The 27,437-nt window shown below is 46.7% G+C and overlaps 1 protein-coding gene across 9 annotated transcripts in view; it reads right to left on the bottom strand.

The window, feature by feature from the left end:
• Positions 1-27,437, bottom strand: part of LOC129697600 (phosphofurin acidic cluster sorting protein 2-like) — a 154,483-nt gene that overhangs the window by 25,804 nt on the left and 101,242 nt on the right. For 8 of the 9 annotated variants that reach the window (XM_055636289.1, XM_055636291.1, XM_055636292.1 and 5 more), the window contains 11 exons: positions 27,333-27,392; positions 23,732-23,883; positions 20,950-21,043; positions 20,084-20,164; positions 18,281-18,402; positions 17,216-17,348; positions 9,990-10,094; positions 8,842-8,948; positions 7,356-7,510; positions 3,857-3,967; positions 1,307-1,409 (listed from right to left, as the gene is read on the bottom strand). In XM_055636289.1, coding sequence (XP_055492264.1) covers positions 1,307-1,409; positions 3,857-3,967; positions 7,356-7,510; positions 8,842-8,948; positions 9,990-10,094; positions 17,216-17,348; positions 18,281-18,402; positions 20,084-20,164; positions 20,950-21,043; positions 23,732-23,883; positions 27,333-27,392 — 1,223 coding nt within the window. The remainder of the gene's footprint in view (positions 1-1,306; positions 1,410-3,856; positions 3,968-7,355; positions 7,511-8,841; positions 8,949-9,989; positions 10,095-17,215; positions 17,349-18,280; positions 18,403-20,083; positions 20,165-20,949; positions 21,044-23,731; positions 23,884-27,332; positions 27,393-27,437) is intronic. The other variant, XM_055636290.1, reaches the window with a different exon arrangement.

Raw genomic sequence — 27,437 nt, 5'->3', positions numbered from 1 at the left:
CAGAATCACAGGCTAATGTCAATGCCACCAGCCTGGTATCAGTGCCACCAGCCTGTTTGCAGTGCCACAGCTCTAATATCAGTGACACAGCATGATATTAATGTCATAGCCTGATATCAGCGTCACAGCTAAAGACGTGCAGGTTTATGTTAATCGGCTTTTGTACAACCTGGTTTTGACGTAGACTGTAAATTGCACAGATACTCTCAGTGGTCTTCATCATCCCACTGTCTACTTGGCCTGCTCTAGACTCTTACACGCAGCGCTCTTCCACCAATACCAACAACACCTCATCCATGGAAAGTCTCCCATTCCAGTTTCACCTTGCTATTCACTGGGTTTCATTGTTTAAGCTGGGAGCCAAAGATCAGTTCCATGTCTTGTTAAATCTCATCTCACAGCCTGCGATTGAACAATTTTATCCGGAGAAAGTTTTCAAAGGAGCTTTTTTTAAGTGGCATGTTTCACTCAAAGGCTGCAAACTCTGCAGTTAATTTTAGGCTGGCGACAAGGATAATTTAAGGCTTACTTGCTGGACAGAATTAGGAGAAAGCTGATTTTTTTTTCTTGGATAGCAAAATTCTTTAAATTGTAACTGGCATGGCATCTGAAATATCCCACTGTTCCTTCACTGTAACTGGTTCTAAATCCTGGAACTCCCCTGTATGTGCACAGTGGGAGCTCCTGCATTAGAATGATGGCAGCAGGTCAAAGAGGCCGCTCACCATCACTTTTCCAGGGCATTTGAGGATGGGCCTTCACTGTGACATTTTCAGCTGATGAATTAGAAAGAAAAGTAGTTGCCCTGGGCTTTGCACCAAGCGTAAGCAAATAGCAGCTCACACGATGACTGCGTCACAGATTCACTCTGCAGATCATACCTCCACAGAACCAGTGCACCCTCCTGGACTCTGGTACACCACAAGCTCTTCACTACCACAGATATTTAATACCAGTAGCCACATGCAAGGGGTAGTGCTGCCGTTATGTGATAACTCTTTACCGGTGCAACCCTTCAACCCCTGTGCAATATATCATGGAAAAACCTCTACAATAGGGCAGAGGAGCATGGAGAGGGCTCAGCAAGTACAGCCTGCAGCAGCAATATCAGGCCATGAGATGCAAATGTCCACAAGGTGTGAGAGACGTCCTGAAGCTCCATCTCCTGCTGACCCCTTCAATACAGATGATGGTGTGGATATGCTGGCACTGGGTGAAGGTGCAGGTAAAGGTGTGTGGGGCTTCCTGACACAAACCATACAGGGCATTGTACATCAGCAAAAGACTGGCTTCATTGCACACTCACCTCTTCTGCTTGTAGGTCAGCATAGCCTCTGATATGGGAAGCTGGTGGGAGATATTGGCTCCAGACACATACTGCATGATGCGACTGATGATGTCAAATGTCTCTGTGGAGAGCAACAGAGTGTAAGCCGAGGATGTTGGAGCAGTGAGCAGTGTCTGTGTCGCACAGCACGTTCCAACCCCTCCTGCCTCACAGTTATCCCAGACTGCAAGCCAAATCACTAAACCGCTGCCTCTACTCCCATTTCCCTGTTAATCGCAACTTGAAATAAATACATTTCACTCTCCCTTTGACTGGAATAATCAGGACTGAAGCTCTGGGCCTAAGGCAGACCTGCTGAGAACACCTATTCTGGTGGAATTCTTTCAGGATGTGACCAATAGATCAAGAGGAGCCAGTGATGTGTGTGCTTGGATTTCTAGAAGACTTCTGATAAGGTCGCATACCACATGGAAACACATGAGAATGCATGGAAATGAGGGTGGGAGGGCTAATGTATCGGCATGGACTGAGAATTGGAGAGACTGTGGTGAGTGGGAAGAACAGGTTATACCCAGGTTGGCAAACAAGTGGGGTGCCACAGGTAACTCGTTAGTGTTCAGCGAAATGACCGCCATGTCTACGCTTGGTCTGGAATACAGTGCCAGGGTTGGTGGTGGCGGCAGTTACGATAGTGATGTTTAAGAGGCTTTTAGATAGGCAGATGGAAGTGCAAGGAAGTGAGGGATATGTATCATGTACAGATAGGTGAGATCATCTTGGCATCAGGTTTGGCACAAACATTGTGGGAGTGAAGCTGTGTTCAGGTGAAGTGCTGTAGCGAGGATAGGTTCAGCACTGAGGCTTTGGCTCAAGAGGCTGTATTGAGGAAAATGCAGCACTGGGGCTCTGGCTCAAGAGGCTTTGGCGTGCAAACTGAGAAAAGGGTAAAAGCAGGTTAAGGTATGGTCTATTTTTCTGGGTATTTCTTCCTAGGATTTTGGTGACATAGAAATGGCAGATGGGATAGTGGAATACTTCTCCTGCAGGATGTTGGGCATTTTCAGGGACTACATCTGTGTTCAACTGCTGCTCCTTATGGACCGCAGCTAGATGACCTCAGTATTATCTGAGCGGGGGGGGGGGGGGGGGAATAATGGCATGGATGAGGTATAGGCAAGACGTAATTGGGTGACCACCAGGAGAGGTAGTAGGCAAAAAGTGCAAGAGTCCTCTTGGGACAGACCCATAGGCATAGAAGACTCAATAGTTAGGGGAACAGACAGGGAATTCCGTGGCAGCAAACGGGAAACCCACAATGTTGTGTTGCCTGCCTGGTGCCAAGGTCCAGGATGACTCTGAGCAGATGGAGACCATTCTGAAGGGGGAACGGGAGCAGCCAGATTTGCACAAATAACATAGGTAGGAAAAGGGATGAGGTCCTGTGAACTGAATAGTTAGGCAGAGGGTTAAAAAGCATGACCTCTGGGGGGGATGTAATCTCTGGATTACTCCTTGTGCATTGTGCCTTGGTCTCCTAATTTTAGGAAGGACATCCTTGTGATTGAGGCAGTGCAGCGTAGGTTCACGAGATTGATCCCTGGGTTGGCGGGACTGTCATATGAGGAAAGATTGAAAAGACTAGGCTTGTATTCACTGGAGTTTAGAAGGATAGGGGGGGATCTTATAGCAACATATAAAATTATAAAAGGACTGGACAAGCTAGATGCAGGAAAAATGGTCCCAATGTTGGGCGAGTCAAGAAACAGGGGCCACAGTCTTAGAATAAAGGGGAGGTCATTTAAGACTGAGGTGAGAAAAAACCTTTTTACCCAGAGAGTTGTGAATGTATGGAATTCCCTGCCACAGAGGGCAGTGGAGGCCAAATCACTGGATGGATTTAAGAGAGAATTAGATAGAGCTCTAATAAAGCTAGTGGAGTCAAGGGATATGGGGAGAAGGCAGGCACGGGTTATTGATAGGGGACGATCAGCCATGATCACAATGAATGGCGGTGCTGGCTCTGACTCTGCTATTTTTAAGAGCCCCATCTAGCTCTCTCTTGAAAGCATCCAGAAAACCTGCCTCCACCGCCCTCTGAGGCAGAGAATTCCACAAAATGAGCTGCCTGTTCTGCCCATCCCTCAACAGTTTCTTTATATAGCTATAATATCACAATCCCATGTGCCGATCCATGCTCTGGGTTCATCTGCCTTATCTGAGCTCCTTGCAGTGAAATAGATGCAATTTAACTTACGTGGACATGTCGAACGAGCTGCCAGAAGAGGTAGTTGAGGAAGGCACTATCACAACATTAGACAATACACTTAGACAAGTAAATGGATAAGAAAGGTTTAGCACTTTGTCAGACAGGTTTAAACATTCTCAACTAGCGTGAACTAGCAGTTAATGCTGGGATGTTAATGCTGCAATATTAACGGTAGGATGTTTATTGTAGGCAGTTTATGATGTACAGTTACTGATGAGATTTTAGTGCTGGGATGTTAATACCGAGCAGTTTTTTCTGGATTTCCCAGCAACATCACATCCTATGAGTGAGTGTACAGTTACCTGTGGTGGGAGGCTCTGTCTTGCTGAAGAGGTCTCTCCAGGCGGAGTCCATGAAGAAACTGTTGTACTTGTTGTCCACCGAAGCCAGATACTTGGCCAGGGGATGGGAGCCTGTGGATGAGAGTACAGTTTCTGTTGAGAAGAGTGGTAGTGTCAGGAGATGCAGGGAAAATACCTTTGTGAAATATTACCAGGGCAGGGCTACCAAACTCATGCATGATGAAATATATTCTCCTTAACGTACAGGTTCATTGAATCCATCAATCTCAGCAGGATCTCCTGACATTTGTGCTTCGACTTCTGGGAATACCTATATATTTACTTTCTTGACCTTCTGAATTAGCCACTCGAATCCCTCGGCATACATTTACTAATAAGTGTTCTTCTCCGCACAACGTTCAAACTCGCACGCCATCTGCCATTTCCTACCCGCCTTTTGTTGTGTTCGAAAAATTGACCCAGTTTGGTTCAAGGAGCACCCTGTTGGACCCCCTCAGAACCTGATCCCCTGCTATCAAAAAGATCCCTTTCTTCCAAACTCCAATGCATATCAACCTTTCATTCATCAATCTCTTCACCGCAGGAGTTAAGCCAGTGAACCTGCTTCCCACTGCCTCCAACACAAGCACATATTCCTTTAAATATGGAGACCAAATCTATAGATCTATAGAGAGTATTCTCGGCGTGGGCTCGCCATCGTCCAGTAAACCTACTTCAAAACGTCCCTACCCGTTACAATTAAATTTCCTAATGACCTGCTGTCTCTGAATGCTGACCTTTTCTGTTCATGTACCAGGACTCTTTGACCGACTGTACAACATTTTATCATGTTACTCCAGGGAGAGGTTGAGCCGATCTGAACTTTATTGATTGGCGTGCAGGACAATGAGGGGTGATCTTATGGAGGTGTATGATCATGAGAGGAATGGATAGGGTAAATCCACAGACTCTTTTACCCAGAGTTGGGGAATCAAGAACCAGAGGGCATAGATATAAGGCGAGGGGGAAAAGATTTAATAGGGATCTGATGGGCAAATCTTTTGACACCAAGAGTGGTAGGTATACGGAATGAGCTTCCAGAGGAGGTAGTTGAAGCAGGTATTATCGCGACATTTAAATTATTTGAACAGCTACTCGGGTAGACAGGTTTAGAGGGATATGGGCCAAACGCAGGCAGGTGCGACTAGTGTAGATGGGGCATGTTGGTCAGCGTGGGCAAGTTATGCCAAGGGCCTGGTCCCAAGCTGTATGACCCTCTGTAAACAATAATTTTGCTTTCATTCTTCGTTCTAAAGTGGATAACCAGATTATGAAAGTTCTTTGGTGAGACTGGATATCGGGGGAACAATCCAGTGGGAAAGGCTGTGGAAAAGAAAGAAGACAAACCAGGAGTAAAGTTCTAAATTGTGGAATTTCACCAGGCTACGATAAATAATTGAAAATGGAGATCAGAAATATAGAAAATTAAAACCTCAGTGTGAAGACGCCTCTAACGAGCAAAATGGAAACAGGCCCTTCGGTCCATCTTGTCTATGCCAACCAAGTTGGCACCCTGAGCAGGTCTCATTTCTCTGCATTGACCCATTTTTCACTACATTCTTATTATCGAAGTTCTCCAGAGATGCTGCCTGACCCGCTGAGTTACTCCAGCATTTTGTGCTTTTTTATAAACTTGCATCTGCAGTTTCTTGTTTCTACCCAATGCTTATTTATGTTTGTCATTTTTCTTTCTCTATACCAACAGTCACCAGAAGAGGGTGCAGTTTCATATGGGGAATTAATGATTCATCTTTTTCACCAGGGGCAGCATTGTGAGTTTCTGCCTAATAGCATCAGAGACGGGGTTACAATCCTGATTGTGGGTGCTATCTGTACGGAATTTCTACATTCTCTTTGTGACCATGTTGGTCTTCTACGGGTGCTCTGGTTTCCTTGCATAAGACAAATTAGTGTACGGGTGATCATTGATTGGCAAGGACCATGTGGGCCAAAGAGCCCGTTTCCACGCTGTATCTCCAAACTAAACTACACTAAACTGCAGTACTTTCATCTAGAAGTTTGTTCCAGATATAGACTACCCTGAGTGAAAATGCTGCCCCTGAGCTCCCTCTTAAATCTTTTCCTCTCACCTTAACTTTATGCCTCCAGTTTTATGCCTCCAGGTGGGAAAGAGAAGTAATCTCCCATACCTGGAGGCTACTTGAAGAGGAGTAAGCTGCGAGGATGTCAGCCAGGAGCTGGGAGCTAGAAACTGGAACCAGTCCAAGTAACTTCCTTTGTGACCAGCACGGGCACAACGGACCCCATGCTTGCCCTATGCTGTAAGTTATTGTGTTACAATACAATGTATTTGTTGTCATTTGAACCTCATTGAGGTTCAAACGAAATTTGGTTTCTGCAGTCATACACACAAGAAAAAGAACCAAGACACAACACAATTTACACAAGCATCCATCACAGCGCATCTCCTCCTCACTGTGATGGAAGGCACTTATCTCTCCCCTGCACTCCTCATTCTCCTCCCGATGTCAGAGTCAAAGCCCCCGGCGGGCGATGGTAAGCGTCCCGCGGCCATTAAAACCGCGTCGGGTGATGCGAGGCCGCGCTCCGGGTCTTGGTGTTGGAGCCCCCGGCCGGCGCTAACAAGTCCCACGGCCGTTAAAGCCGCGCCGGGCGATGTAAGGCCCCGCTCTATGTACTTTTCAACACCGCAACTCGGGCGGGAGAAGTCGCCGTTGCGGGAGCCCCGAAAAGCGGTCTCCTAGCAGAGACCCGCGGGCTCCCGGTGTTATTGTCCACCAGACCTGCGGTTGGAGCCTCAAGAATCTCTGGGGTCGGGCTGCAGCAGCTCCCCACCACAGCTCCTCCCGCTCCGAACTTGGCCAGCTCCATGATGGTAAGTAGGTCCGCAGCTCCGCGACTGGAGCCCCAGGTCGTTCCGGTTGGAGGCCGCTCCACGGTGCTAGGCCCCAACGACAACGGAGACCCGACAGAGAAAAGGTTGGGTTCTCCGTGCAGGGGAAAGATTTTAAAAGTTTCCCCACCCCCTGCCCCCACACACACATACCCAGTTTAAAAAAAACACTTTAAACTACATTCAAACGAGACAAAAAATAAAAAACGGCAGACGGACTGCAGAGGCCGCTGCGACGTGAGTCGTGCCGCCCACCCACCCCCTGTATGCAACCGATGGTGCAGAGGGTGGGCAGAACGGGCGCAGGGTGTAGGTGCACAAATGTTAAGTTGTGAATACATTCCCTGTAACACCTCAAATGGTCGCTGCACAAGTGAGAGCCCAGCCTCTCTTGGATGGAGGCCAGGCGGACACTGGCCCACTAAAGATGATGAGGGTGTCGAGGGAGATCAACATCCATCAGTGTTGAGGATGAAAAGGTGTCTGAGGCAGCATGGCTGGGGAGAGAGGTTGGCAATGCAGCCAGGTGTACTGCTGTGGTGAACACGGCACAGTTTGGAGGGGTTGCCCAGAGCCGCTTCTTACCTAGAGGGACGATGAGGAACCGGATATAGTTCAGCCAGTCTGGAGTTTTGTTCGCCAACTGCTCCACAAAGAACCTCAGGATGTTGCTGAGAAAGGTCTGGTCTCCAGCCAAAGCCACCTTTACTGGAGGGGGCATCTGGGAGTTACAGTTACAGCTGCAACAAGACAGTAGGAAAGGGAAGTTAGTTCCTGGCAAAGTTTGTCTCCTTCGCACCATTCGCCACTGGCTACTCAGCACCAGGCCTTCGTAGGTCAGAGGGATCACACCCCTACAGGTCACTGACCGGCCCATCACAGAACTGAGTCACCACACCCACAGCTCACCAGCACTGACCAGGCATCCCAAGACAGAGTGACCAATCTATAGGCCATCCTGGGACAGAGGGATCAATCTATAGGCCATCCCGGGACAGAGTGATCACACCCACTGGACACTGACACTGTCTGGCTGTCCCAGACAGTCATCACCCCCACTGGACTGACGCTAACCAGCGATCACAGGACGGAGATACCACACCTACTGGACACTGGCAGTTATCCCAGGTCAGCATGACCAGACCCATTGAGCACAGATGCTGACCAGTGAACCCGGGACAGAGTGACCACACCTACTGGACACTGGCAGTTATCCCGGGTCAGTGTGATGACATCCATTCAGCACTGGCAGTGACTAGCCACCCAACACCAGTGACCATACCCAGCTGTCACTGACCCACCATCCCAGGGCAGAGAAGACAGACACAAAATACTGGAGTAACTCAGCGGGACAGGCAGCATCTCCGGAGAGAAGGAATGGATGGTGTTTCGGGTCGACCCTTCTTCAGACTGAATTACTGAGTTACTTCAGCAATTTGAGTCTATCTGCAGTTCCTTCCTACACATCCCAGGACAGAGGACAGGACCCAGTGGACACTGACTGGTCTTTCGCAGGGCTGAGCGAGCACACCCAGCTGACACCGTCAATGTCTGGCTGTCCCAGGGCAGAACTATCACACTATAGCTCACCGGCACTGACCAGCCATACTGGGTGACTACACCCATTAGACTCCGGCAGGGCAGTGGTGTATTGGTGACTAATTCCTGAGCGTCTGGGACTGGTGGTGCATTCTGAGTTTCAAACTGACTATAATTGGTCCTCTTTTTCATTAAATTAAAGTCTTTGTTCTGCACGCTGTGTTTTGAAAATGCTCTGTACATAGGGCCTATTTAATATTGCGCGGTGTTTAATATTTGCCAACCAATATTTTGGACAACTGCAACATGTCAGGGAACATTTCATCAGTCTAGAAGTTGGTGAAGCTGCTCTGGGAAAGATGCAATTACGTTGGACAGGGTGCAGAGAAGATTGAAGGGAAGTATCAGGAACAAGAGAGCTAGTCTCAGTGATAGTGAGGACTCTGCTCCCTTGTGCCCCTGAACCCCAGATCCAGCCTTGTGCCGGGACTAGCTGTGAATTTATTCCCCTCCCAACGAGTGAGTTACTTACAACCGCTGTATCCGGGTGACAATGGTGTTGAAGACGGCGTGGATGTCTGCTGTGGAGCAGGTGCACACCATGGGCTGGCTCTTCTCCTGAAGCCGCTCATACAAATACTGGAATAAAGTATTACACACAAGGTCCAGTTTGCCATGGAGCACCGTCCACCCACACACACAGCCTGAACGCTACCCCATAGCCCACTGCAAAACCCCATACCATCCAACCTTCGCACACAGATGGAGGTATCAACAGTGGCCACGAATGACTGTTCAAAGTGTCAGAGGTTTTGGAGGATGTGGAACATAGGGGAGTGAGTGTCTGGGGTGTGAGTGGGCTTGGGAATGAGTGACAATATCGAGTGAGTGAGATTGGGAGAGTGCAATATCGGAAGTGAGTGAGTGGGATAGTAAGTGTGTGGATCCAGAAGTGAGTAAGAGTGGAATTGAGTGGGACGAGGAGTCGGTAAGTGGGACCAGGAGTGAATGAAACCAGGAGTGAGTTGGACTGGGAATGAGTGAAGGGGGTCTGAGTGGGAATGCATGTGACTGAGACCTGGAGTAAGCAGGACTAGGAGTAGATGGGTCCTCAAGTCAGTGAAATCGAGAGTGAGTGCGATGGGAAGTGAGTGAGAAAATTGGATGCGAGTGAAACTGGGAGTAACTGGAACTGGGAGTGAATGGGAAGGGGCCTGAGTGGGATGAGAGTGAATGGGGCTGGGGATGAATGAGATCGGGAGTGAGTTCAACCAGGAGTGCGTGGGACTGACAGAGAGGGAGTTGGAGGGAATGAGACTGGGAGTGAGTGGATCCAGGAGGGGTTAGACCAGGAGAGTGGGAGTGAATTGGACTGCTAATGTAGTAGGGTATGAGCCTGTGTATGGGACTCGGTTGGGGTGTTTAGGGTTCTGGGTTGTGTGGGGAAAAGGCTTTGTGTGTGGAATCGGGTGTGGAGTGTTGAATTGGGTGAGGGTTGTGGCTGGCTGGAACAGGGTGTGAGTGTGGGAGTTTGTGGAACAGGACAACCGTCTCCCACATCGTGACGCCCGAGCCCTGTCAATCCCTCGGATCCCAGTAATTTCCTCAGCAATCTATAAGCAGGTTCAGTTGCTACGCATGCAACCATCTGGCTGTGTCCACGAATACCACGTTCCTCACCTGCCCCTGCCAGTCCGTGGTGTTCACCAAGATGATGCTTTCTGGCAGCTGCTCGTCAGAGATTAGGATCTGGTTCAATTGGTCGTAGACAGATTTACGAGGGACCTGAGAAACAAATTCAAGCTGTCAGTCACAGAGCCACTGACCACCAACAAAATTACAGTGTCATCGCATCTATTCACCCCCAGAATGCAGGCGTGACCAACAATGCCAGCATTTGCCCCAATTGAATCTTCAAAGCCTCCACATCTTTCCTGTAAAAGAGTGACCAGAACCACACACTATACTCCAAATGAAGCCTAACCTACATTCTATAAAGCTGTAACATGCCTTCCTGACACTGATACTCAATGCCTCAATGATACTCAATGAAGACAAGCATACCATATGCTGTTAATGGTCTTGCTATTAACTGTATACTTTGCCCTTACATTAGACCTTACAAAGTACAATGCCTCATACTTGCCCAGATTAAACTCCATCTGCCTTTTCTCTGCGCATATCTGTTACTGGTGGAGAGGATTCATCAGAATCGGATTTACGCCAATTTAGAAGAGAATAGCTATTTACCGTTTGTCAGCATGGCTTTGTACAAGGTAGGTCATGTCTTACTAACTTGATGGTATCTTTTTGAAGGGTTGACGAAGATGATCAATGAGGGGGGGCAGTAAATCTCTGATCATGACCGCTTTTGGCCCACTGTGCCGCGATTTCCGACAGAACGCCGTCACCTACGGCCGTCATTATTGGCCACCTCGCTCAGAGCCCCCCTCCGCCTTACGGGTGCGGAGGATTTTTCCCATCGATGACAAATCAGAGAGATATTAATGTTTAAAAAAAATTCTCCATTCTCTCTGCTGCCTCTGCTGGAGGGAGGGGGAGGGACCATAAAACCAGGAAGTGGTGTGCCTTACTCACTCTCTGCAAGATGGATGAAGCCAAGGGTCACGTCTCTCTGACTCTGAGTGACACTGAACAAATGTCTACACAACTGTGAGTACCGTTAATGTGGTTTGAAAATGAAAATATGGTTTGTTTGAAGTAAAAAGGCACTGCCTGCAAATGTTTGTTTGGATGCTTTGACTTGAAGTTGAAAGGCATTACTTACTGCAAATGGTGGCTAGGGTGCTTTGACGAAGTTGAAAGGCACTACTTACTGCAAATGGTGGCTTGCGAGCTTTGGTTTAAAGTTGAAAGGCACTACTTACTGCAAATGGTGGCTTGGGAGCTTTGTTTTGAAGTTCAAATGCACTATTTACTGCAAATGGTGGCTTGGGAGCTTTGGTTTAAAGTTCAAAAGGCACTACTTACTGCAAATAGTGGCTTGGGAGCTTTGGCTTGAAGTTTAAAAAAAATCACCATTCTCTCTGCTGCACCTGCTGGAGGGAGGGGGAGGAACTATATAAACCAGGAAGTTGTGTGCCTCACTCATTCTCTGCAAGATGGATGAAGCCAAGGGTCACGTCTCTCTGAGCTCTGAATGACACTGAACAAATGTCTACACAACTGTGAGTACCCTTAATGTGGTTTGAAAATGAAAATATGGTTTGTTTGAAGTAAAAAGGCACTGCCTGCAAATGGTTGTTTGGGTGCTTTGGCTTGAAGTTTAAAAAAAAATCACCATTCTCTCTGCTGCACCTGCTGGAGGGAGGGGGAGGAACTATATAAACCAGGAAGTTGTGTGCCTCACTCATTCTCTGCAAGATGGATGAAGCCAAGGGTCACGTCTCTCTGAGCTCTGAATGACACTGAACAAATGTCTACACAACTGTGAGTACCCTTAATGTGGTTTGAAAATGAAAATATGGTTTGTTTGAAGTAAAAAGGCACTGCCTGCAAATGGTTGTTTGGGTGCTTTGGCTTGAAGTTTCAAAAAAAAATCACCATTCTCTCTGCTGCACCTGCTGGAGGGAGGGGGAGGAACTATATAAACCAGGAAGTTGTGTGCCTCACTCATTCTCTGCAAGATGGATGAAGCCAAGGGTCACGTCTCTCTGACCTCTGAATGACACTGAACAAATGTCTACACAACTGTGAGTACCCTTAATGTGGTTTGAAAATGAAAATATGGTTTGTTTAAAGTAAAAAGGCACTGCCTGCAAATGGTTGTTTGGGTGCTTTGACTTGAAGTTGAAAGGCACTACTTACTGCAAATGGTGGCATGAAGTTGAAAGGCACTACTTACTGCAAATGGTGGCTTGGGTGCTTTGACTTGAAGTTGAAAGGCACTACTTACTGCAAATGGCTCCTTGGTTTTTGGCTTGAAGTTTAAAGGCACTACTGCAAATGCACTTCCTGTTTGCACTTTATATTGACTTTAGATAAAACGCTACCACTTACGGCTGTGATTTATGGCCATCTTACTCAGTCCCCCCTCCGCTGAGCAGGTGCAGAGAATTCTTCCCATTAATTAAAAATAAAAGTGTTATTAATGTTTTCAAAATGTTGCGAATCTCTCTCCTTTCAATCACGCCCTGAAAGCCACACCTTCTCCGGTGGGAGGGGGAGGGGTTATAAAACCCGGAATGGTCGTGCGGCTCAGTGTCTGCATGATGGAGGAGGGAGAGGTCATGACTCTGTCTGAGCTGTGAATCGACTGAACACACTGAATGTCTACTGAACTGTGAGTTTGGTGTTTTGTGTAGTTTTATGGTGGTTTCACCCTGCTTGAAATGGTAGGAACATGGATTTGAATTTGGTGGACTTGCACCCTGCTTGGAATGGAATTTCAAGGAATAATCATGAGTCAACTGCCAGCCCACCAGCCGTGAGTGAGCTGCCAGCAGATCAGGCTTTGCGTTGGGGGACCAGCCCTCCTGTGTGAACATGGGACCCAACGGGTCTAGTGCTGTCTACATGGATTTTAATAAGGAATTAATAAAGTTCCCGATGGTAGGCTGACCCAGATTATGATGAACAGTATTCACAGTGGCTTGGTCGTATGGATTCAGAACTGACTTATGATAGTAGACATAGGGCTTTGGTGGAAGGGTGTTATCCTATGACCAATGGAGCTCCGAAGAGATTCCATTCCTTCTCTCCAGAGATGTTGCCTGTCCTGCTGAGTTACTCCAGCATTTTGTGACTATGCTAGGATCTCTGTTGTTTGTGATATATATACACAACTTGGACGTAAAAATAGATGGGTTGGTTGGTAAGTTTGCAGATGACATAGGATAGACAGTCAGATTCTTTTTCCCAGGATGAAAAAATCAAATACTCAATGGCATAGCTTTAATGTGAGAGGAACAAAGTTTAAAGGAGATGTGCGGGACAAGTTTTTAAACACAGAGAGTGGTGAGTGCCTGAGACACACTATGGTGGTGGTTGATGCAAATATGTTAGTGGTTTTTAAAAAACATTTGGTGGTTGGGGGTCGCAGATATGAGGAAGGCTATCAAAGTACACAGAGGAATATACATCAGCTACAGAAATAGGTGGACAAATGGCAGCTCAAGTTTAATCCAAGCAAGTATGTGTTGGACTTTGGGACGTCGAATGTAATCAGAAGTTAGAGTTAAAGGCAAGACCTTTAAGAGCAATAATGTACAGAACCATTTTGGAGTCATAGTACATAACTCCCTAGAGGTGGCAACACAAGTAGACACAGTGGGAAAGAAGGCATATGGTAGGTTTGCCTTCATTGGTCAGGGCATTGAATATGTCAGCTTTATAGGACTTTAGTTAGGCCGCATTTGAATAATTACGTACAATTCTCGTTGGCCCATTATAGGAAGGATGTGAGGCTTTGGAGAGGGTGTAGAGGAGGTTAATCAGAATGATGCCAGGATCACAGTGGATTATCTGCAGGTGATAGACAAACTTGGATTTTTCTCTAAAACGCCAGAGATGGAGGGGAGACCTGGTAGAACTATATAATATGAGAGGGGTAAGTTTATATATTAAAAGGCACACAGTCAGACCCTTTTGCCAGGATGGAAGTATCAAATACAAGAGGGCGTGGCTTTAAAGTGAGAGGGACAAAGTTTAAAGGAGTTATGAGGGTGAGAATGGCGAGTGCCTAGAACATGCTGCCAGGGGTGGTGTGAAAGCAGATACTATGGTGGCATTTAAGAGATAGGCACATACAAAAAATGGAGGACAAGGATTACGTGCAGGCAAATAAGAGTTAGCAACTGTTTGTCATTTACACTGTGGGTCAAAAGGCATGTTCCTGTGCTGTACTGTTCTATATTACACTAGCTCAGGAAGGCACCTTGAATAAGTTGGGTTGAAAGAGATGTTTCTGTACTGTATATCTCTGCGATTACTGTATAAACTGGAGAAATAGGAGGTCATCCACTTCGATGAAGGTGAGGTATTTATTTGTTAAATGATGAGAGATTGGGTGGTATTCATGCTCATAGGCACTTGGGTATTCATTGAATTGATTCATGCCAGTGAAGCAAGCGATCAGGAAACCAAATGGTATATCCATTATGGTGAGAGAATTTAGGGTAGCAAAGTGGTAGAGCCGCTGCCTCATAGTGCCAGGGACCCAAGTTTGATCCTGACTTTGGGTGCTATTTGTGTGGAGTTTGCATGTTCTCGGTGTGACTACATGGGTTTCTTCCCACATCCCAAAGGCGTGTAGGTTTGTAGGTTAATTGGCCTCTTTAAATTGCCCCTAGTGTGTAGGGAGTGAAGAAGAAAGTGGGACAACATAGAACTGGTGTGAACGGGAGATCAGTGGTGGGTGTGGACCCGGTGGGACAAATGGCCAGTTTCCAAGCTGTATCTCGGAACTAAATTTGAGTGCAGCTGTAAAGATCTCTTACAGCAATTACAATGGACCCTGGAATATTGGGGAGCGTTTTGATCTCTCCACCTGACAAAGTATGTTATTGCAAAGTGCCCAGACATGGCAAGCTTGCTGTAAGAGGAAATATTGTACAGAATTGATTTGTATTTATGGATTTCTGGAGTTTAGAAGAATAAGATGTCATTGAATTGTAAGTGAGCTCACTGGAGTGGATACAGCAAAGTTATCTCCTCTGACTTGAGGCCAGAGGACAAGAATAACTGTGTAAGAAGGAACTGCAGATGCTGGTTTAAACCAAAGATAGACACAAAAAGCTGGAGTAACTCAACGGGACAGGCAGCATCTCTGGAGAGTAGGAATGGGAGAAGGAAGGGTCTCGACCCAAAACGTCCCCCATTCCTTCTCTCCAGAGATGCTGCCTGTCCCGCTGAGGTACTCCAGCTTTTTGTGTCTATCCTCAACAAGAATAACTGGTTGGTCAATGAGAACTCACAGGAGAAAAAATGTCTTCATGCAGACGCAGATTAATTTTTTGAATTTTCTCTATTCCAGACAGCTCTGGACATGACACTAAGTTTAGTCAGAGCAGAGATTGATAGATTTCTGGATATTAAAGAATCCAAGGGCTAATGCGGGAAATGAAACAGAGGTAGACGACGATCTGGGTTAATGGTGCGGCAGGATCTGCAACCAGATGGCCGACTCCTGATCCCGTTTCTTTGTGCTTGAACGTTCCAGCAACATGATGACCACCAGAAAGATAGCAGGTGGTTCAGAAAGGCGGTTCAATACCGTCTACTCCAGGACAATAAGGGAAGGACAATGAATGCTGGCCTTGGCGATGACACTGAGATCCAATGCGTGAGGATAAAAGATTTGCGCAATACAACACAGATTTCTGCCTCCCACAGCTGTTACACCACTGAAAGGATGAAAGGTCTGACGTCATATTACACAGCATTTTTGGAAATGTTATCTACCATTATTCAATCTAATTTCTGATGATTAGATTAGTAGCCCTGATTCATATAACCATATAACAATTACAGCAGGGAAACAGGCCATCTCAGCCCTTCTAGTCCATGCCGAACATTTATTCTCCCCTAGTCCCATCTACCTGCACTCAGACTATAACCCTCCATTCCTTTCCCGTCCATATACCTATCCAATTTATTTTTAAATGATAAAATCGAACCTGCCTCCACCACTTCCACTGGAGGCTCATTCCACACAGCCACCACTCTGAGTAAAGAAGTTCCCCCTCATGTTACTCCTAAACTTCTGTCCCTTATTTCTCAAATCATGTCCTCTTGTTTGAATCTTCCCTACTCTCAGTGGGAAAAGCTTATCTACGTCAACTCTGTCTATCCCTCTCATCATTTTAAACATCTCTATCAAGTCCCCCCTTAACCTTCTGCGCTCCAAAAAATAAAGCCCTAACTTGTTCAACCTTTCTCTGTAACTTAGTTGCTGAAACCCAGGCAACATTCTAGTATATCTCATCTGCACTCTCTATTTTGTTGACATCTTTCCTATAATTTGGCGACCAAAATTGTACACCATACTACAGAATTGGCCTCACCAATGCCTTGTATAATTTTAACATTACATCCCAACTTCTATACTCAATGCTCTGATTTATAAAACCCAGCACACCAAAAGCTTTCTTTACCACCCTATCTACATGAGATTCCACCTTCAGGAAACTATGCACAGTTATTTCTAGATCCCTCTGTTCAACTGCATTCGTCAATTCGCTACCATTTACCAAGTACGTCCTATTTTGATTTGTCCTGCCAAGATGTAGCACCTCACACTTATCAGCATTAAACTCCATCTGCCATCTTTCATCCCACTCTTCCAAATGGCCTAAATCTCTCTGTAGACTTTGAAACTCTACTTCATTATCCACAACCCCACCTATCTTAGTATCATCTGCATACTTACTAATTCTTGATGTTTGAGCAGATATTTGCTGCTACATGCCTGCACAAGACCAGGACTCTGATGTAAATACCCAGTAAATACACTGCTCCCCAGCCGCAACACAAACCAGAGAAGATATGTTGGAGCTGCAGAATGCAAGGCTACTCGCATTCCAAATCGCACTGGCTGCTCAATCACAAGAGAGCAGATGGCTAGAGTCTAAGCAGGCTCCCACATCAAACCAAAACTCCTGGTAAAAATTTTGGAAGTGGCTCAGGGATTCCAATACAACACTGTGGGAGCTTTGCAACATGGGAAGGACGGGGCTAAGGGAGAGCCACACTGTGGAGCGGCAGTACAGAGGGAGCACCACATTGTCTGACAGGCCGGATCGACGCTGCAAAGCATTTTTAAGTTCCTCACCCACAGCCCAGATTCAGGCTCACACATGAAGAATGTCATAATGGAGAGATACCTGAAAGCAGAAACTGTTCACAAGAGGCAAATACATAGGAATGAGTAGGGGAAAGGGATTAACCTGGTTGTTGAACCTGGAGTCTGTCAAGCACTCGCTGTCGAAGCTGCTGGCTCTATCACCTTGTGTCTTTGAGTTCTGTCGGTCTCTCAGAGAGGTGCTCCTTGGCCTTCGTAGCTGTCTATTTTCTGACTTACTGAATGGGGGACATAACAAGAATGAGGACAGGAACCCTGAAGGGAATTAGTCTCCTCAGATAATAAATGATCCGGTTATAATGCAGTTCTAGATCCCAGTACTAAAGGACAGAATGTGGAGCTACATCAAGAGAACAAGAATGGAGGTTTTAGGAAGAGATTTCATGGAGCGGATAGAGGCAGAGTGAGGAGAGGTCAGAGTGCGGATTCTAATGCTTGGGACTTAGCAGCTGCCAATGATGGAGCCAGGAAATACCAGGAGGATGGCTAGGATCGAATGTCAGTGGGTGGGAAGTCATTGCTGGTGATGTTTACCTGCATTGGATGGACACGTGTGTAACCAGTGGGTGCAGCCTCCCCTAAAGGGGAGCTATGAACCGCGCAAAATGCAGCAGACGGAGAGAGGGGCAAGATCAGATGTGTTCTGTTGTTGGGTTGCAAACAGTTGGGCAGCGGGGATAGTCTGTGGGGACGGTTAGACTGTGGGGCTGGGGAATGCCGGATGGTGGGGTGGGGACTGTTGGATGGTGGGGGTTGGGATGGTCGAACTGTGGGAACAGTCAGTTTATGGGTGGGACAGTCAGTGTGTGGGTGGGGACGGTCTGTGTGTGGGTGGGACAGTCAGTGTGTGGGTGGGGATGGTCTGTGTGTGGGTGGGACAGTCAGTGTGTGGGTGGGAGAGTTGGTCTCTGGGTGGGATGGATTTGTGTCGGTGAGGACAGCCAATGGGACAGTCAGTGTATAGCTTGGGGGGAGGGGGTCAGTCTGTGGTTGGGGATGATTTGTGTAGTTGAGGATGGTCAGTGGGACATTCGAGGTGTGTGGGGGGAACTTCAGTGTGTTTGCGAGAGTCTCTGTGGGTGGGGACGGTGTCAGGATATTGGGTAGATGTAACTCTACCTTACCGGTCTCGGGACCTTGCCACACTTACCTCGGGGATACGATGAGCTGCGATTCTGTCTTGGTGATCTTTCCTGGAAGCACCAACCGCTCCACAGGTGCTTCCCAATCATCTACGCAGCATGGCTTCACATCCACGTCCTCCAGCTCCTGCTGAATGGAAACAGAGACTGAGTGGGATCCGACCCTCACTGCCGCTGACGGGGTCCCAGCAAAAGTGAGGTTGCCTGCTCCTAACAACACTTTCTCAGAGAGCGCTGCACTCCTCCCCCACACAGCGGCGCCCGTTGCACACCAGTGGCTACATGGACCATCAGGATTGTGTATTAGAGAACCCAGTCCTCATCATGACTGTATTATAGGCATTAGTCACAATCACCACTGTGCCTCACAGGCCCTCGTCGCCATCGCAGACAGTATTACTGGCTTAAGTCGCCACCACAGAGTGTATATTACAGGCCCCAGTTACCATCGTAAACTGTGCATCACAGGCTCCAGTCACCACGGTGAACAGACTTTACTCATTATCAAACAATGTTTTAAAAATCTTAGTCGCTCTCAAGGACTGTATTTTAGTCGCCAGTCACCATTGCAGCCTGTATGACACAGGCCATGCCACTGTCACAGTCTGGGTAACACGGTCCTGGAACTCCCTCCCCAAAGATTGCAGCAATGCGAGAAGGTATCTACCCACACCCAAGTTCCAAGGGTTGCAGAGTTACCCAAATCACAAGCAAAGTTCCTTCCCTCTCTCTCCTCTCAAATCTAAAAACAAGTGGAGTGCTTCAGACTTCTTGATTCTTCCTTCCCTTTGCCACCAGGCATTTCTCATGGTCTCTTTCTGCCTTCTGAATTTTCTGTGTTCAGCCTGGGTGTTACGCTGATATCCGACGCACACCCTTTGCTCTCCCTTTGGTCACCTGTGGTGCTCTGGCTTCAACCACCCTCCCTTTTTCCTTCATGGAACATAGCTACCTTTGATGTCAGTTTACCTTGACCTGATCCCACTTCCACTCACACCACATACTCGGTCTTTCACCCACTAGATGTTTTTTTTTACCTTAGAACGGTTCAAATCCATTTCTATGGCTATTCCGTACCATACCTTACAGTGACCGCTCCTCCCTTAATGTTCCCCAGTAATTGTTTCCCCACTTATCCTGACTCATTTCATCAAGTCACACACAGCCCTTCAGCCCCACTCATCCAAGCCGACTAAGGTGCCTATCTGCACTGAACCCATGTACCTGTGTTTGGCCCATATCCTCTAAAATGACTCAGATCTACAGTATGAACCTGTGCAAATATATTTTAAACATTATAATTGCACCTGCCTCATATACCTCTTCTGGCAGCTCATTCCATACACCAACCTCCTTCTGTATACAAATATTGTCTATCTGTTTCCCAAGTCCAGTGATGCCTCTATTATCAGGCAGAAAACGTGCATGGTCTAAACACAGTTCGATACGCCCTCCCCAGTTGTCCCGTACACTATTATCAGTCTGTGAAAGGATATTTAAAGCCTCCAATTGCAAAACCCACACTTCCACACTCGATGAGCCCGAGAACGGTGGGTGGAAACACCAATCTGCAAGTTTCCCTCCAATAAATCAATGGTTCTTCATCGCCACAGGGTCTAAATCCAGGACACTGAAGCCCAGTGGAAGTCACTTTAAGCTGTGAAGCACACAAATATGGTTGGGATGAAATTCCTTTGCACATTCATCTGTCAATATCTCTGCACCCTGCTCAGCTGTGAAGGACTGGGCTCCAGCCAGTTATGATAGCCCGGGACTGTGAATATGCTACCTGCTCAGAGGCTTCTACTCACCAGAGGAATGGACTCCACAGTAGCCTCTTCCTGTTGGCTGGGGCTGGTCACGTTCTTAGTGTCGGGCAGTTGAACCTCGGTCTGTGGAGTGAGGAGGAAGGACATTAGACAATCATACAATACAGCGAGAGTCACTTATGGGCTGGGAGATTCCTGTCCTCAGTCACTGGGCTGGAAGATTTTTGTCTTCAATCACTGGGATGGGAGATACTTGTCCTCAGTCACTGAGCTGGGAGATTCCTGTCCTCAGACATTCTTCTTACTATTGAGGGAGTGCAGCATAGGTTCACCAGGTTAATATCTGGGATAGCCGGACTGACATATGATGAAAGAATGGGTCGACTGGGCTTAAATTCACTGGAACTTAGAAGGATGAGAGATTATTTTATAAAAACATATAACATTCTTAAGGGATTAGATGCAGGAAAAATGTTCCCATTATTGGGGGAGTCCAGAACCAAGGGTTACAGTTTAAGTTTCAGGGGTAGGCCATTTAGGACTGAGATGAGGAAAAACTTTTTCACCCAGAAAGTTGTGAATCTGTGGAATTCTCTGCCACAGAAGGCAGTGGAGGCTAATTCACTGTATGTTTTCAAGAGGGAGTTGGATATAGCTCTTAGGGCTAATGAAATCAAGGGATATGGGGAGAAAACAAGAATGGGGTACTGATTTTAGATGATCAGCCATGAAATGGCGGTGCTGGTTCGAAAGGCCTACTCCTGCACCTATTCTATGTTTCTATAGCACTGAGTTGGGAGATTCCTGTCCTCGGTCATAGGGGTGGGAGATTCCAGTCTTCAGACCCTGAGCTGGGAGATTCACGTCCTCATTAACCAGCCTGGAGTTTTGTCCTGTCAGTTACTCACTGGACCTGGCTGCTCATGGGTTTGGTTCTTCTGACTGTGCAGGCTAACAATCTCTGTCTGCGAGCTGGAGTGCGACATCCCTTCAAAGAATGGCCTGTAACAGTCAGTAGAAATCACGTGTTATTTTCAAGCACCAAGAGAAATAAAGGCAGCTGCTGGATTCCGAACATCATTCTTTATCCAATATAATCCCCTCCTCAAAAACTGCGAGTTGGTCTGTGAATGTATGGTCTGGTTTGAGCTCCATACTCGACCCAAACACATAACCTAGCCTAACAGTCTTGTTTCTGAGGGTGTCCTGCAATGTTGAAGGACTTATTATCACACAGCAAACCACTCTGCCTTAATGTTACCCGTCTCAATCCCTCTCTCCTTACTTCCCTGTAGCTCTACTATTTGTTCTGTCTCAGAAATGCCCAACAACTTGGGCCTTGACTCTGTTGGTGACTGACCAATACTGAGGGTGTAAATTACAGCAGCCAATTAACCTACCAGCACATTGTTGGAATATGGGAGGAAACCAGATTTACTGTCAGAAATCCGTATGATCACAGGGAGTGGGTGACCACGTCCCTCTGAGCAGCACTTAGTGGTTTACTTTGAGAGAGGCAATAGTGGGGGAACGTTAATTTGAGGGAAGGACAGTTCTGAGATCTTTAAGGATAAGGGGGAAATCTTTTAGGACCGAGATGAGGAAAACATTTTTCACACAGATAGTGGTGAATCTCTGGAACTCTCTGCCACAGAAGGTATTTGAGGCCAGTTCATTGGCTATATTTAAGAGGGAGTTAGATGTGGCCCTTGTGGCTAAAGGGATCAGGGGGTATGGAGAGAAGGCAGGTACAGGATACTGAGTTGGATGATCAGCCATGATCATATTGAATGGCGGTGCTGGCTCAAAGGGCCGAATGGCCTACTTCTGCACCTATTTTCTATGTTTCTATGAGAGAGGGCTAGTATACAGTATTAGATCTTATTATCATTGGATGCCTGGTCTCAGTATTTATCCTTTCACATTTTACGTATTTCTGGATATGTCACTTCTCATTCTTGGAAACTCCACTCAGTGCTGGCCCATCCTACAATTCAAGCTGTGAACCCCGAACTTCTGCAACTTACTGTGGGGAGTCTTCCTCGTCTATCCTTGATAACCCTAAGTCTCTGATCTCTTGTTACAGAAGGCGGAAAGGGGTGGGGATGGGAAGATGTGATTAGATCACGTCGGAGGTGATGGAAATGTCGGAGATCTGGCATTGGATTGCTTGTTACAGATCATTGTCACTGGAGGAATAATTTTGAAACTTCCTCCTAACCCTCTTGGGGTGTGGAGAACACTTCTTCTTTTAACTATCTCTTATTTTTTGAACTGCCGCTTCTCCAAGGGCTTGATAACCTCCCAGAACACACTCCCAGAATGGTACATAATTCTCCCTAACCAATGATTTATAAGATTGTGGTGTCACAATGGCTTTTTTGAGGAGAACATTAAGAGGATTCATGATGTCAGTGTGGTCGACATTTTCTACATGGGACTTCAGCAAGGCCTTTGACAAGCACTACATGATAGGTTGGTTTGGAAGGATACATCACATGGAATCCAAAAAGAGTTAGCCAAACTGGCCTGGAGATAGGAGACAGAGGGTGATGGTAGAAAGTTGTTGGTAACAAGTGCTGTGTCTATTGTTGTTTGTTATTTGTATCAATGATCTGTGAATGTAGGTGAATTTGGGGAGGACACTAAAATTGATGGTAACGTGGACAGTGAAGAAGGTTATCTAAGATTACAATGGGAGCTAATGAGCAAAGGAATGGCAGATGCAGTTTAATTCAAATCAATGTAAGATTTGCATTTCATAAGACAAACAAGGACTGGGTTTACACAATTAATTGTAGGGTCTTGAGGAGTGTTTAAAGACTGAGGGTGCAGGTACATAATTCCATGCAAGTGGTGACAAGTAGGCGGGATAATGAAGAAGGTGTTTGGCACGCACGCCTTCATCAGTCAGGATATTGAATACAGGAGTTGGGACATAATGTTACAGCTGTACAAACCATTAGTAATGGCCTCGTTTGGAGTAATGTGTACAGTTCTATCTCCCGGCCATTGAAAGAATATCATTAAACTGGAAAGGGTTGAAAAATTATTTACGAAAATGTTACCAGATCTGGAGGGTTTGAGTTACATGGAGAAGCTGGGTAGGCTGTGATTTAATCATTGTCATACAGCAGGAATCAGGCCCTATAGTTCAACCCATCTATGCCGACCAAAATGCCCCATCTAAGCTTGTGCGGCACCATCATGTGGCTGAGCCACTTTGGTCTCGAACTGTCGTTCGGCAAGCTCGTGCTCGAGTGTGGACCTGGCGTGATCTGGGCCAACCAACCAACGCCGATATGGGTGAACAGCTGACGGGGTGCAGCAGCCGACGGAGCTAGTCTTCACTTCACATTCAACACGTTAACACACCTTGCCCTGTTGTACTAATTGTTGAGCTGTATCGTTTAAATATTAAACTGATTGTTTGTTTATACAACACATGAACCTCTTCATTAGTACGTTTCCCAGCGTTTTGCCCATTTCCCTCTGAACGATTGTTACATGATAGATGCAATACCTAGGGAAGGCCCTTTGTTACGTGAAATATACAAAATACTTCAAAGAGCAGAGAGCTCCTTGCCAGTAACATTCAGGCGGATTGTTTAGTAAAATTGCCTCAAGAAGATGGAACAGGCGGGTGAATTTGACTGCAATTGTGCAGCAGTACCTGTCTGCGATGCTTACTTCAGTTTAGGCTTTGGTGTGCTGAGAACACTTTCATTATCCTCCATTTCAGGACCACTGTCGCTGGGATTGTAAACTTCCAGGCTATCGTAGAGCAGGTCAAGATCCTCTTCTGCTTCCTGGGTCTGATCGACAGGATCGGAGTCCAACACCTTGTGCACAACAATCGTCAGAGTTGTTTAACTATAAGAAAATCCTCACTCACATCGAAGACTCCACAAAGCTCAATAAGAAACAGTCCTCAGCTCAGTGAGGCATCGCTTGCTGTGGGTGGTGAAGCCATCATGTTACTCCCCAAGTGGCTCGGACTGATCCAGAGATTCAAATGGAGCTCGGAATCTCTCTGCAGCATCCAGAGACTCTGCACCCTCAAAAGGTGAGCATTGAGAAAGTGCTGCACTGTGGGAGGCGTGTTGAGGGAACGTCGCCCTGTGGAAGGGGTGATGAGGGAAAGCTGCGCTGTGGGAAGGGTGGTGAGGAAGCGCTGCACTGTGAAGGAGCACTACACACTGTGGGAACTACAGTACTGGGGGAACAGAGTGGCGCAGGTGGAAGGGGCTGTACTGAGGGAACACCACAATGGGAGTTGCCGATTTACAAATGAGAAATTAAATCATGGCTCTGGCAGTTGTATAAATGCCACAAAACTATTCCACAGAAGTGTGAGAGCTCTAGAAGGGCTGGCTCTACACATTGGCTGATGTGTGTCACACATTTCAACGGTGACCACACTTTCTAAGCGTTTCACTGGGAGTACATTGCTTTAGGAAGTCCTGAGCTGCTGTAATGCTTCCAGGTGGCACTCTCTGTTATTCACATTGCCCAACCCCATTTGGCAGCAACTCCATTCTGGAAAACAATCTCAGCCCCACCTGCCTCGCCAGGTATGTCAAAGCACGGTCTTCTTCATTGCTAACTCTAGCTACAACAGATTTCCTCTGATTGAGATCCTCTCCATTCTTCTTCCATGTCTTTGTGCTTCCACATTCATATAACCATATAACAAGTACAGCACGGAAACAGGCCATCTCAACCCTTCTAGTCCGTGCCGAACACGTACTCTCCCCTAGTCCCATATACCTGCGCTCAGACCATAACCCTCCATTCCTTTCCCGTCCATATAACTATCCAATTTATTTTTAAATGATAAAAATAAACCTGCCTCCACCACCTTCAATGGAAGCTCATTCCACACAGCCACCACTCTCTGAGTAAAGAAGTTCCCCCTCATGTTACCCCTAAACTTCAGTCCCTTAATTCTCAAGTCATGTCCCCTTGTTTGAATCTTCCCTACTCTCAGTGGGAAAAGCTTGTCCACGTCAACTCTGTCTATCCCTCTCATCATTTTAAAGACCTCTATCAAGTCCCCCCTTAACCTTCTGCACTCCAAAGAATAAAGCCCTAACTTGTTCAACCTTTCTCTGTAACTTAGTTGCTGAAACCCAGGCAACATTCTAGTAAATATCCTCTGTACTCTCTCTATTTTGTTGACATCCTTCCTATAATTAGGCGACCAAAATTGTACACCATACTCCAAAATTGGCCTCACCAATGCCTTGTACAATTTTAACATTACATCCCAACTTCTATACTCAATGCTCTGATTTATAAAGGCCAGCACACCAAAAGCTTTCTTTACCACCCTATCTACATGAGATTCCACTTTCTGGGGAACTGTGCACAGTTATTCCCAGATCCCTCTGTTCACCTGCATTCTTCAATTCGACTTGACTAACCTCATTGCTCCCCTGGTCATCTGCCTCTTCCTTCTGATGCACAGTTGCCCATGTTCACCTCTGTCCCAGTGCTTGTTCACCTGCTCTGGATTCTAGTTAAACAATCCTCTACATAGTCTTCATTGCCTCAGCCCTTCCTACCTCTGTTATCCCACCACTCTATAATCTATAATCTCTATGCTCCACTATTTCTAGCCTCTTAATCATCCCAGACGTTAACCGCTCCTTCGGTGCCTGGGTCTTAAGATCTAGAATTTCCTCCCTCAACCTCTCTGCCTTTCCTCTTTACACACTGGTTAGTGAACTGCCCCAAATCTCTGCTTGTAACTTTGTGCCAGCTGAGTGTAGGCAGAGACTGCAGTAATCTCCCATGGCCATTCCCCTCCAAATCAAGTATACCCTTTTGACACTGTTGCGGGAGTTGCTCAAAGAACACCAGTCAGGTCTGTGGTGTCAGGTTTGGCTCTTCAGCAACAGTGGAGCAGGATGAGGTCAGGCAGAGTGACAGTGATTGGAGGCACATTAGTGAGGTGGACAGGCAGAAGATGCTGTTGCAGCAAACAAGACTCCAGGATGTTGTGCTGCCTCCCTGGTGTCAGCGTCTAGAGGCGGTTGCAGTATATTCTTAAGGAAGAGGGTGAGCTATGCACAATGGTACAAATGATATAGGTAGGAAAAGGGATGAGGTCTTGCAGAATAAATATAGGGAGTTAGGCAAAAGGTGGCAAGTGTTTGTGATAATAAGAATAGGAGGATAGGACATATTTCATAGAAAACACCTCATATTAGGCTTGAGTAGTTTACACCCTAGTGGTATGAACATTGACTTCTCTAACCAGATCGCCCTTACTTTCTAACTCCATCCCTTTCCCCTTCCCAGTTCCCCTACCAGTCTTACTGTCTCTGACTACATTCTATCTTTGTCCCACCCCCTCCCCTGACATCAGTCGGACGAAGGGTCTCGACCCGAAATGTCGCCCATTCCTTCTCTCCAGAGATGCTGCCTCACCCGCTGATTCACTCCAGCATTTTGTATCTACCTAACGAAGATAGGACAGGTGTATGTGCGACTGAGGAGTTGGTACAGGGGGATGGGATTTAGATATTTGGATGTGTAGGAAGGAACTGCAGATTCTGCAGGGTCTCAATCCGAAAGGTCACACAGAGAGTGGTGATTCTCTGGAATTCTCTGCCACAGAGGGTAGTTGAGAGGGAGTTAGATGTGGCCCTTATGGCTAAGGGGATCAGGGGGTATGGAGAGAAGGCAGGTACGGGATACTGAGTTGGATGATCAGCCATGATCATATTGAATGGCGGTGCAGGTTCGAAGGGCCGAATGGCCTACTCCTGCAGCTATTTTCTATGTTTCTATGTCACCTGTCCTTCTATCCAGAGATGCTGCCTGTCCCGCTGAGTTACTCCAACACTTTGTGTCTATCTCAGGTATTTGGATAATTGGGATCTCTTCTGGGGATTCATGAAAGTTGATTTTTACATCCCTCCCCTTTCTTTCCTCCCTCTCTTCCCTCGCACCTATTTCTCCCCTCCCCCTCCTTTTCCACTACACTCCTTCCTCTGGTTTCAATATTGTAACTTATCTTACGCCTTTTAATCTCTGGTCTTTGTCCAACCATCTGCCTATCAATCCCCCCCCACCCCCCCTCCCTCACCTGTATCCTCTCTTCCAGCCCCCCACCTCCATGATCAGTCTGAGGAATGGTCCTAACATGGTCACCTATCCATGTTCTCCAGAGATGCTGCCTGACCCGCTGAGTTACTCCGGTACTTTGTGTCTACTCCATCAAGTGCTCAGTGCTTACTCAGACTACAGAGGTTACAACTGACCCATCCCACATAGTACATACCTCATCTGTCACTTTGAATCTTTTCAGTAAAGCAACAAACTTCTGCTTGAAGTTGGGTTGCTAAAGTAGAGAGAGGAGAAAACAGTGTCAACTGTGGTTGAAATT

The sequence above is a fragment of the Leucoraja erinacea genome, chromosome 5 (assembly GCF_028641065.1).
Source record: "Leucoraja erinacea ecotype New England chromosome 5, Leri_hhj_1, whole genome shotgun sequence".
Lineage (NCBI taxonomy): Eukaryota > Metazoa > Chordata > Chondrichthyes > Rajiformes > Rajidae > Leucoraja > Leucoraja erinaceus.
Note: the sequence above shows the minus strand (reverse complement) of the source record. Positions and strands in the feature narration are given on the sequence as shown.